The 12,748-nt window shown below is 51.1% G+C and overlaps 2 protein-coding genes across 2 annotated transcripts; one reads left to right on the forward strand and one right to left on the reverse strand.

Annotated features, from left to right (window-relative positions):
• Positions 1–2,358: 2,358 nt before the first annotated feature.
• Triagg1_882 (uncharacterized protein) lies at positions 2,359–3,931 on the reverse strand (the record flags this gene model as incomplete). The annotated part of the gene is made up of 2 exons (XM_062902295.1): positions 2,359–3,744; positions 3,830–3,931. 2 exons carry the CDS (start codon positions 3,929–3,931, stop codon positions 2,359–2,361), a joined length of 1,488 nt encoding a protein of 495 aa, XP_062760106.1.
• A 909-nt stretch (positions 3,932–4,840) lies between these two features.
• Triagg1_883 (uncharacterized protein) lies at positions 4,841–6,168 on the forward strand (the record flags this gene model as incomplete). The annotated part of the gene is made up of 2 exons (XM_062902306.1): positions 4,841–5,903; positions 5,966–6,168. The coding sequence occupies 2 exons, from the start codon at positions 4,841–4,843 to the stop codon at positions 6,166–6,168; spliced, it is 1,266 nt and encodes a 421-aa protein (XP_062760107.1).
• Positions 6,169–12,748: the final 6,580 nt, after the last annotated feature.

Here is a 12,748-nt window from a genome sequence, read left to right on the forward strand (position 1 = left end):
GCCAAACCACGACATCATCATCATCGTCACCACTACGAGTATTTCCTGCTCATCCCGTCCGTCCCTTGCTTACTACCTACTTAGACTACCACTATTAGGTAGGTAATAGCAACTTGTACTGTACGAGTACGGGCTCCCCAGACGAGGCTGGATACTACTTGTATTCCAGTTCCAATTTTCCTTCGGTGACGCCGCAAACCACCTCAACCGGTTGGCCTCGACGCAAGGGGCCCCCGTAGCGCAGCCGTGGGATCCATGCAGCCCTTTTCCCGCATAGTACTAGGTAGCTCGTAACATATCTCATACATGTTACTTGCACATGCACGACTACGAGTACACTAACAAACAATCAAACAAACAAACAAACAACAAAATAAACAAAGGCGAAATGTCGCTTGCACTTTGCCATTGAGCGTCAATAAGGAACAAAGAGATGAAAGGAGGCCAAAAGATGGGCGAACCCTTAGCCCGCGGCTTGTACCGCAATATTACTCGCAACACGCTCATCTACGAGCACACAGACGGAGACGGGATCTTGAATCACGTTGTTCCCTCTCGCGCTCTCTCTCCCTCGCTTCCTTTGCAACCCCGGCAAAGCCTGCGAAGAGTGAAATGCGGGCGGCTAGTATGAAGCACCACTAATCTCGATCCCGGCTGTGAGATTGCGATGCTGCGCGCTTTTGACCCCCATGCCGAAATCATCGTTCTTGCAACCAATCTCGCCACGCAAAATCATATGATTTGCTTTTTGTTATTTTATTTATTTTCCCGCCCGAGGCGGTCGTTGCTGCGGTCGGTTTTTTTTTTTTTTGGTGAATTCGGTCTATCGGGTTTTCAAATTTGCCTACATGATGTCGATTTCCCAATTGTATGAGCATTGATAGATGTGGACATTAGTAGCCTGTCTCGTTAAGATGAACTATACGGAGCAATTCCAAAAAGCTCATTCGCAAAACAGACAGACACTAACACGCAGCAATTGCCCAATATCGGCTCGCCATCACAAATCAACAACTGAAAAGAAAACATGACAAACCTTACATTGTCTCAGCCCGCCACTACCAGCATCAACAGAGACCCTGACCCCATCTCGTGTGACCTGCATCACGTCCAATCCCCCCATCATTACGCTTTCCGTACCTGCATGACCGATGCTACCCTGTTGATTTCTTGGTGTTTTACATGCGGCTACCCTATTTGCCTATCGATTCGAAGCATTGAAAACCTTATTACACCTTTTACCTACTCCATCTGTCCAAGTTGGTGTCACCAGAAATAAACTATCATCATCCAATTCATCGTTTTGCCCTTTCCAGTCCGGAGCCACAGCATACGAGCCCCAAATGTCCCGCTTTCACCCCCTTTGCGAAAGCCGCACCCGAGACAAAACCTCATCCCGTCGTGAAACCTCCCCAATTTCCACATGCTCTCTCTTCTCGTAAAACAATGTTTCGTTGCAATAATGCAGCATGAAACACACACACACGCACACACACACACTTTTCTTCCGTGCTTTTTTTTTTTTTTTTGCCCTTCTCCTGTTCGATGCAACGCTAACAAAAGGACTCGTGCTGCACGTAAAGGATCCCGTAGATCCACCGCATTGTTTGTGGCGCGCCTGTCGTTCAAATCGCATTGAGGCCGGAAATGAGCGGCTTGGGCTTGGTTCGAGTTAAAATAGCTTCATCTTAGCCCGCAAGCGGCCCATCTTTTCCTTTGCAATGGATTACGGAACAGAGGCCGAATGCACAGCGGCGCCAGTTCGGTGAGCTGGAGGCATTGGCAAATAGCAACTACCTAAGTACCAGATACTACGGTGCAGGTCAGTCACGGCGAGTGGTGGCACTCATCCAAGTACGGTTTCCGCAGCTGGGATGGTGGATGACCCATGATATTAAATCTTCGATTAGCATCTGTGCATCCAAATGAGATCGCCTGACTACATTAGATACCAAGGTAGATATACCCGTCCATCTATTTAGCGCGCCAAGTTTGCCAACCCGCCCTCCAACTGGTGTCTTGCATGGAAAGCCTATTGCTTCATCAAGGGCGTTGCCGCCCAATCAGGGCATTGTCAGATCCTTGGTCTATTCCCAATGGAGACAATAACAATGCTTTTGTCTTCTTTCCAAGGGATGTTTCCTCCGTGGTGTCTTGGATTCCTCCCGGTACGTTCATAGAAGCGCCTAGGGGTGAACAGATGCTCCGTCGGCAGCGAGAGCGTTGCATCCCGTTCCTAAAACACACTGGCAAACGACATAGTATGTGCATGTCATTGTGAAAGATTCCACTGGTAACCACATCAGTCATCGTTGTTCCATATTTTTTTCCTAAATTTTACCCCCCTTCATGAGGATTTTACAGCTTAATCGATATGTCGTAGATATCTAGCAATACCGCAACCCCTGTGACGGTTGCCGTGTAAGCCAAGAGAACTCCAATGGCCACAACCGGTGTCGCATCCAGTGTTGGGATAGTCATATTGACCAGACCCGTCAGCAAGTTGGCAATGAGAAACACTGCCAGGCCGTTGCGATTATACGCCTTCAACACAAAGCTCGTGGACGCTTCATACGCCTCCTTCTCGGATCGCGCGTCCGCGGCGTTGTAAAATGCGGGGAAGAAGATGGTATCAATGGCACAAAAGGCGAGAATCTGCCAGCAGTTGAACGCCGCCACCCAGAGAACATAGGGCAGGTTGGCCAGCCGGCGCGAGACGGTCAACCCAAGCCCAAAGTTGTAGCTGGTAACAATGGTGTACAGCACGGTCCAGATTCCGGCCCAGACGGCTATCGTCATGAGAAGAGTATTCCTTTGCATGCCCGCGGTCGAATTGCTGCTTGACGTGATGTTCCGGGGAATGATGAATTTGCCGAGATCTTGTCCGGCAAGAAAGATGGCAAGATAACCGATGAAGCTAAAGATGCCCTCCCGGTTCATGGAGATGAGATCGACTCTTGGGGCTGTAAGGACAAATCCCTTGAGAGCCGTATTCTCGAGCAGAGCCTGGTATGTCCCCACCAGAAGCAGAGCGAGTGCGGCGTGCGAGGGGATAATATCAAAGATGGCCTGGAAAATGGCCACAAATGGGGGCAAAAACCCAAGGGTGAAGAAGAAGTTCCAATGGACGCCATATTCCGAAACATGCTCGGCATACTCGAGCCCTTTGACGCTGAGAAGGCGAATGAAGCCGAGAACCAGGAGTGGGATGGAATGACGTATCGACTGAAGTAGGCGGGTGGCCAGCGGGACTCGGCGACCCGAGGCTCGCTCTTTGAGAACCGGACGAGCCGCAACAATGCCGGCGGAGAAGACAAAGGAGCCAACGCCCATATCCATGAGGGACGTGCCCCAGGTTTCCACCTTGGCAAACCGCCGCGGGAAGAGCCGGAAATCCACGGCAAGAATGGCAACGACGGTGGTGATCATCATGTAGCCGCGATACGTCGTGAGAAAGGGCTTGATGCTAAGAGCCGGAAGAGGCCCTGCGGCAACCTTGGACTGGGCATTTGGCGGAAGCCTGGGCTTCTTCTTTGAACCCGCGGCGGATGAAGGCAGAAGCCATATCAAAAAGGCCGGCGCCAGGAGAAGCAGATTCAACAAGACGGGCGAGTCGGAGTAAAGGGTAGTGGCCAGCAGGAAAGTGCCGACGGTGAGTGAGAAGTCGACGACAAACCCAAGAACCGAGTACGGCTTGAAGAATGACTGCCGAGCCTGCAGTACAGACCACAGAAGAACGGCTGCCTAAGCATCCGAGGTTAGCATCTACAAGTCTTAAATCATTGGAATGAAGCCAGCGCAAAGCAAAGCAGATGATGCCGAAACTTACGGGCGCGACGAGCGTCACATAGCCGATCTCCGAGACGGAGCCTCCCGTCAAATTGGACACGAAGTCCTCTTTGCGCTGCTTGTAGCTCGCCGCATTAGACATTACGACGTATTTTTGTTTTTTTTTTTGCTTCTGAAAAAACAACAACCTATCGCATGATAGCTGGATGACGATGACGATGAAATGAAAAGCAAAACCCAGAGATGCTGGCCTCCAAGCAGCCCGAGCGTTTTGACTCTTGCTCCTTTGATGTCTTTTTTGTTGTGCTGTCAAGCTGGCCGGTGGTGATGGCCAATCAGTTTGCGCTTCGTGGACAGTTGGCACCCATAACGGGCCATCACGTGCGCGACACCATCAGTCATCCTATCAAAGGCCGGCCAGAGGAATGACGATGCTTCCATTCTTTCGACAAACCAACAATGAGACACTATGAAACCAAAAAAAAAAAAAAAAAAAAAAAAAAAAAAAAAAAAAAAAAAAAAAAAAAAAAAAAAAAAAAAAAAAAAACAATTAGAAAAGAAACAAAGAGTGACATTGAAAACTTTTTTTTCATACTCTAGAACTTGCTAAAAGGAATGACATTGTTTCTCCTTTCTTTGTTCTCGGTGGCATAGCGCGGTGACTTGCTGACCCGTGCGTCTTTTTGTCACAAGGAAGCGTCACCAACGATGGGAATCAAAGCTCAGCCGCCACGTCAGTTCCTTTGGCCTTTGTGATGTAGAGGAAAAGAAAGGAAAACAACAGAATCCGTGCATAAAGGGGAATGCGGGTTGATTATTGCCGTTGGCCCAGACGTGGCGTAATCAAAACAAATCGCGTTGTTGTTGCATCGTCAAAGCTTGATGATATGTATCTGATGAACAATCAGTAAAAGGGGCTGGGCCATTGTGATATAACTAGAAAGATATCCCGAAATATCACTCGCATTATAGTCCATGCTTCATTGCTATTTCTGGACTCAAACATTCAGCACAGATTTGTTCAACACTGAAACGTCTACTCGCCTTCATCATGTCCTTCTCAAGAAACCGCCGTCCGCGTCGCCCCGTCATCGAACCCATCCAAACGGGGCACGCAAATCTCGTGTACAGATCCCAAATATTCTCTAGCCGGAGACTCAGCCCTTTGTCGGGCGTCGTCTCAACAGAGGTCGCTTCTCTCGACTCGGTCGTGTCCGGTGGTTGCCGCACGAGGAGGGAGATGCGGTTCGTGGAGAAGCAAGCTTTACACAGGCTGCATATACCAGGGACCGCACCTAATGTGACGAGACAGGCAAATGTAGGCTTTCATCCTGCTTACTTTGGGCCATACGTTCGGCGGCCATCCATTGCCGTCGAGCCGCCTTCTTCTGCAAGGAGTCATCATCACATTCCCGCAAGTCGAGGTGACACCTCTTTGCCTTGTTCGCCTACTACTCTTCGCATGGCGCTTTCTGTCACTCTGTCAGCCAACTACACGCCGACATCTCCCTCTTGTGAATCCGATATTCGACGGAGGCATCTTGCGGATATTCAACGAGCACGCCTAGAACTCTGGCGGCAAGGAACCCAAAAATTCGGCCGCCTCGAAGATGCATACGTGTTTGTCAGGCCGCTACCACTCGGAAGATACCATGGCAACATCAGATCGCCGTCGATAGATCCAGTCTCGCCATGCACTGTGTCTCCTTCTTCGCCATTGCCATCTCCTACCTTGCCATCTCCAGCTTCGACACTGTCGAGACGGTTGTCTGTTCGAGCTATTGTCCTTTCAAAGTCACACCCGCCCATTGGCTTGAAGCGTGACTTTGACTTGGATGCCTTGAGAGCAACAATTCCAGATCCTCTGCCCTCTCCTCGGTCGCCCAACTTTAATGCCGAGGCACTGTTGTCCATTTTGGAGCCATTGAACAGAGAACAAAGGTCGTCCTCTTCTCCAGATTCCGACTCCGCCAATGCAAGCAATAACAAAAACGGTCATGAGGATGGAGAACAAGGGAGTGATGGAGACTCAAGAATGAGTGTGGAAACCATAGATTCTCCCCAGCCCCGTAAGAGTCCAAGAGTCTCGGCTCAACCTACTGTTGTGCCCATCCGTGAGTTTCCTCTTTCCCTATGGCTCACACTCTCGACGAGCTTCAACTAACATCAGACACAGATGTTCAATACGCACGGGCACAGTTACCAGCGTTAGCCGCCATCATCATGTCGGATCGAGTGCGACGAGGAGATACGATAGAGCTGGCATTGCCTCATCCGCAGGTATGGCCTGAGACGGCAGCATATGTCTACACTGGAGAGGCACAGCTTCTTACGGAGCAGACCAAGGAGAATATCCTATATCTGGGTGGAAAGATCTAAAAGGGGGTACATGTTTGGGCAGCAACTGAGGGTACATATCAAAAAAGCGGCTATTTTTCTTCTCTACTAGACACTTCTTCTTTTTCTCTTCTTCTTCTTAGACTTACCCTCGTTTCGGGAAATGGCGAAAAGCTCAACCAAGTTACAATGCTTTAGACTCTTCAGCTTCATAAACTGAATCATTGTTCCCTTGTCAACTACACACTTCGTTACTCCATCCTCTTTGTGGTGATGCTAGTCAACTACCTCAATCTTAGGCAGCCTCGCTCATCTTCTTCGTATACCAGAATTGATCATCTCGCGTGTGCTCCTGTCACATTCATTCATACGGCTTTGCCCTCGGAACAGCCGACATCCACATCAGCGTCTTGGACTTGATGACATTCGACTACACATACATAACACACATGTATGTTGATTAACACCTTAAAAAAAACCCCAACAGGTCACAAGCATCCAATACAAAAGTATAATCGCCATATCCACGCGTCTCCGTGTTCTCGTTATTCACAAAATGACTATTCACATAAAACACTGCCACAGCACTCCCTCAACCAGTAATACTCCGCAAAACATATGACCAATCCTGCTCTTCCATCAATGACACATCACTTCACCTCCATCGAAAACCAGTAGAAAGGGCGCAACAACCTCTTTCATCCCGAGCAACCCCATCCAATCATCTCAGCTCATCGTATTATTATCTCTCCCCCCCGTAGGGCTGGCCATCCCCCTTGCACCGATACGATACGATACAGCCCACTTCCTCTCTCTCTCTCTCTCTCTCTCAGCTGAGAGAAGCAACATCGCCGCACGAGAAACGCACGAGGTGGCGAAACACACAAGACAGCCATCTCTAGCTCTTACATAACCCATTCGGGGCTAAATCTTTGCGGCCGTTTGCGTAGCGCGCCCTCTAGAATTACGAAATACGGAAATCCTGGTTCACCCAAGTTGACAGATCATCAATCGATAGCCGGATCTCCCGTCGTCATTTTTGCAAATCCCCAATTTGCTTGTGGGTGACGCAGACCGGATGGTTGGATGTCATCGGGCTGGGCGGCGGCGGTTTTTTTCTTCTTCTTCTTTGGTTTGACAGACAGGGCTGAAGGGAGGCGTTACACACAGACATCACACTCATGTAAAAAAGGGCTGTTACTATAGTACCTAGGTAGTTTGATGTGGTCACCAGCTATTTGTCACGACACTTCAGTTTTCTAGCTCAATCGAAACAGGGAACCGGGCAATGGTTCAAGCTGAGAGGGGGGGAAGGACTTCCTTTGCTTTGCTCGGTCTTGTTCTGAATGCCTCGGGATACAACACAGCCGGCTAATGTGACAACAAAACAAGATGAGTCAAGTGAGTCTAGCTGTTAGTCGTGTGCCTTTTGCCGCCAAGTCATGTATGTACAGACATGGGACACAGCCTACAGGTACGAGGACCAAAGAGCAATGGCAATGACAGCAGCAGTTTGCGAAATCATCACACAAAAACGATGCCCGTCCGTGACACGTAGGTTCATCCAAGACGGGCAATGCAATGCAGATGCAGATGCAGATGCAGACGCAAAGCGAAGCGTCCCATGCAATCTGGAGCTGGCATACTCGTGCCAATCTGTACGAAGCAAAGTCCGTTCTGGCTCCAATGCATGCTTGATGCCGGATTCCAACATTTCGGCATCACGACAGTCTCTCTCTCTCTCTCTCTCTCTCTCTCTCCCCTTCTTTCACGCCCCCTCCATCTCCCATCTTCATTCCCCCCCCCCCCCTTCTCCTCATCTTGGGATCATGGCCCCCACTGCGTCAAGGCTAGCTCGGCTGGTTATGCACAGAATACCGTCTAGGCAATGCACACTCCCTCTTCCGGGACAATCCTCCCATCATGATGGTCCACGATCCATGACGGGCCAGCAAGCGAACGCCTCACCTGAAAAGCGATAAGCCCCGACCTTTGGTGGCCTCGAGGAGAGAGGAGTGGAGATGGCTCTTTTTGTCCTTTCTTTCTTCCCACGCCCATGTCCACCCAGCTAATCTGGACTTTGCCTCGCTTCTGCTTGCTACTCCAAACTTGTACAACACTCGTTATATACGCTACACACACGAATGCCCACTGCAAAGCATGCTGGCTGCGGCCGGCTGGGGTCGCATTGTAGCTGGCAAAGGGGGAAGAGGGCAATCAGGAGATGGATGCCGCAAAACGCAAGCGAGGGCGACTGTCACCAGGGCCATGTCACTGGCTGGTCAATTGAGAAGAACAAGCTGCGCGAGATATTTGTCCTCCCTCTCTCCTCTCCATGAACGACTGCAATCGACGGCCTCAACTCGAACAGCACAGCACAGCACGCAAGCAACATGGGATTGGTGGGCACAATGCCTGCCTGGCAGTTGAGTTGAAGGGCCTGCCACATGTATGCTAGCCCCGTGTCTGCGGCGCCGGTTTGAAGCCAAGTCAAAGCTTACAGGGGCACTCTATCTTGCCTACGTGCTTAGCTGTAGATGCACCCAGACGGTGTCTCGATGGCGCTCGTTACGTGGACAAGCCATCCATTTGATCGCTGCCGCGCCTTCTGCTGCCACCTGCAGCTTTCGGCCTTGGTGGCTCAGCCCGTACGTGTACTGCACTTCACTGCAACTGTACTCGTAAGCATCAAAGGCCCTCCGTAATCAGTCCGTTTTGCGCCGTCAGCTTAGCAAGCCTGGATCATACATATTGCATCGTGCGTACAGTAGAACGGGGTTTTTTTAGTCCCGCAGCGTCTTTCCCCCCGCGTTTGCATGGTTTGAGTTGAGCCGACTGCGGAGATAAACAACAACGATACGATACGATGGGCTCAACTCCCTTTTGGTGGATATCGAAGATGGAGCTCTAGTTTCCCTCTGCGCGCAACATTTATTATCTGGGGGAAGAGAGCCCGCTACCGCAAAAAGAGGATCGCGAAAAACAATCGGAGGAGGGAGGGGGGAGTCTGCTCGGACGGGACGCCGTATCGGGGGGTCAAGGGCCGAAAAGCGTTGGGAGGTTTTTTTTTCTTTTTCTTTTTTTTTTGGCTAGGAGGTACTATAGTTAGTTGGCTGGCTATGGCGGTTATGTACGGTGGGCATGGCGTTGCAGTTTGCAAGCATGATGCGATTCTAACCCATCGGTCCATGTTGACGCAGTATTCTTTTGTTGTTGTTGGCTCCCAGTGAAGATTTTCCTTTTTTTTTTGCGCCCTCTCTCGCCTCAACAACCAAAAATCAAGGAATGTTGCCAAGCAAGCGGTTTTTTTTCCACTGTGTGAGTCATTGTCAATGGAAGTTGAAAATGGCTTCCTGTTCTAACACTTTAGCCTTCCGGACGGACCGGCTCGTCGGACACCGTTTGCTCGACGGTCCAAAGTTTCTGTTTTTTTTTTTTGGACAGTTATCAACTGTGTCGAGGCTTGCGGGCTTTTAACTTCCAGCCAATGAATGAGCCCAGCTTGGCTAGGTAGTTGAGAGAAGAGACAACAACACCACAGCAGGAATAGGTAATAAAAGCAGCGTATAACTCCTTACAAAAAAAGAGCAAAAAAAAAAAAGAGCTGAGAAAAATTGCCATTGGACAGCCAATATCGTGCAGGGTAGGCGGGCACGCCAAAGCAAGTCGGCACAGGCGCGAGAAGCAACTTTTGCGTCTCAACGACTCACGCTTCAACGGCCTAGGCTGCAACAAGAGCCGTGCAGAGGACAATATCTGACCTGTCAGCTACAGATGCAGCCGCATCCAGTTTAGCTGGCAGTACATGAGCAGCTACTCCGGAGATACTTTTGGCCCTCAGCATCAGTACGCGCACCGGTACAAAGGCCAGAGGTCGGTCGTGTTGGAACTAATATTAGCCCAAAAGCAGCACAACGCACGCAGGCAAGGCACAGGCACAAGCGCAAGCATCATGTATCATGTATGCGGCACATTTCAGTCTTGTACACGTAGCCAAAGCCCATTTGACTCATCCAACGGCTTCACGTTGTTTTCCCCCACCAAGTGTGCAAGCGACGGGCCAAACCAAACCATTGAGTGAAAACGCAATCGCCGGCCTTTCGTGGGGGAGAGAGATTGGGCTAGCTGAAAGCCGAGACCCTCCACAGACTTGCTGCGTTGTTCCGCTTCTGCCCTGAATCTGCTTACTGGGACACGTTTGATGCCGTGCAGGCTGCCGTGCTGTACGAGAGAAGCGAAAGCGAGATACGATGCGGTGGGATGAGATGCTAATGCACCCAAATACCAAAGAGTGCCGTGCCTGGTCCAAGCATGTGTCAACGGCTTCAATGGTTGATACATCAGGGCAACAGTCTTGCTGCCAGGGCCAGCCACCTGAGCCAAGTATTAGCCCTCATCTTCATTCTTCGTAACTAATGGCCATCTTCTCGGCGCTGTTGGTCGTTACCGGGCGTGTGTATATGTGTGACGAGCCCAGATGGCATGCATTCTCCCGAGCAGCACTCTATCTTGACTTTTGCTTCGTTGGACCCTTAATTTGTGACTCCGACCGGATATCGACGTGGGGGCTGGCCAGGTATCTCTTCTCGTCCCGTCTGCGCTTTTGCCTCCAAACGACCGTGGAAGAATTGAAGCCATGCCTCTACGAGCAGGCAAGCCCGGCTCGAATGGTCCAAAGGATGCGCCGCTAAGGCCAGCCACGGCTGCTAACACTCGCGCCTCTCTCCGCATTTCATTTCGCAGCCATTTCTCTTTTCGAAATGTACAGGCGTGGTTTTCTTTTTTTTGCCTTTTGCTTTTTGCCGCCGCTCGCTTACTGCCGCAAGCCAGCCGCCCGCGCCGCAAAAAGAAACGTCTTAGTCTGTAGAAACCCAACAAATAATGAATGAGCATTTTGCGTGACCGAAAACCCGACCTCCTGCTTCTGTCGTGCCACGAGTTGGTGGCGGCGGCAAGTGGTGCATCATGGAGCTGCACATGTATCGACGGGCTCGCTGTGGATTACCTAAAGGGCTGGGCCCTGCATATTGGCCAATCTCAGCACGCCCTTGGCTTCCGGACCCAGGGAAAACAGCAGCATCTCAAGCGCCGAAACCGAGCAAAATACGCGCACAAGACCATGGACATGACATTGGATGACACGACGACCACCTTGCACAATACCAAGCACAGCAATCCATGGCACTGTTGGATGCGACTTCACCTTCGGCCAAACCACCCCGAAACGCCCCAATTGCTCCGAACTTGTCGCCGCTTTCTCGCACTATTTGCGGACGGCCAGACCCCTCTGGGCAGCCGCAAATGTCCCGTGTCTGCCCGGCCTTGTGGATATCCGAGAGGGGTGGCTCATCTCGTAGTCTTGCAGCCTCATCGGACGCTGCAAATCGCAGATGACGCTCGCCCTGTCGGGAGGGTTGACTCGAGCATGCGTGTCTCAGCCTCAGATCCGATCTTAGGGTGATGAAGAAGAAGAAAAATCAAGAAAAAAATACCCATCCATCCCATTGAGTACGAGTAGTTGGCGCCCCGTCTCCATGGGTGATCCCTGATGAAGGTGATCCGTCATCGATGGAAAGCGGAAGAATGAATACTAGTCGCTAATGTAAGACATCTTTAGGACCAAACAATCCCCTCACCACAAGCACAAAGCGCTTCAGCTCATGGAGACGGCGCGACCCCAGCGGCCGCCAGCAGCGCACAAGCCAATATGGGGTGCGGAGCCGCTTCTGCTCGCCGTGTCTCACCGTTCGTCTCCATATTCTGCCCTATGTACATATAGTACGCTTGGTGAGCTAGGTGTGGACTAGGTCCAGCACTTGGCTGTATATACTACTCGTATATACTCGTACGAGCATAGTACTCCGTACTAGGCAACATGTACTGTATTCAGCAGGTAGGGGTTGGAGGATCCTAGTGCGTGTATCGGCCGGTACTCGTCACATCATGATCATCAGCGACGCGCGCGAGCTCGGCCCCAGCGGGCACATCAATGGGTCTCGCGTTCGGCACGAAATAGCTCGAAACAGGGCCTCAGATCAGCCCCATTTCGGTAGCCTTAGTCGGTAGACGGGTCAGCCTGGCGCCATGACGCTGGATCGCACAGCCTCCTTGCTCTCCAGACGGGCCTCACACCAGTGCCAAATTGGTCCCAAGTCTCTTGACTTGGACTCAGCAGCACGACACCAGCTCACCTCAGAATCCCCTCAAGTCCAGTGACCACAGGTTCATGTGGCTAGCCGCCACAAGGCCGACGAGAGGGAGGGGGGGCTGGCTGGCTGGAAGGGCTGGAAGGGCTGTATTGATTCCTCTTTGGGCTGTCTGCTTGCCCTGCTTCGCCCGCCAGCTCGACCAAGGCTGCCAGATGACCTGGCCTTCGCTTCCTTGCCGGCAGGCCCAGGGGAGATTTTGCCCTGCACATCATCGCCCCAGGTTTGACGTTACAACGCGGGTACAGTCAAATGAGAAAAGTCCACTTTAAGAGGGCGTTTGTCTTGTCCTTTGACAGGGAACGGCCGCCGAGGGTGACATGAACGGCCGAGAAGGAATGGGCGTACATATACACGGCCTATGTCTATGTATAGCACTTGATATATCAGCCGTCACTCACATTCTCCCAATCTAA

This window comes from Trichoderma aggressivum, assembly GCF_033847375.1.
Source record: "Trichoderma aggressivum f. europaeum strain CBS 100526 chromosome Unknown scaffold_002, whole genome shotgun sequence".
Lineage (NCBI taxonomy): Eukaryota > Fungi > Ascomycota > Sordariomycetes > Hypocreales > Hypocreaceae > Trichoderma > Trichoderma aggressivum.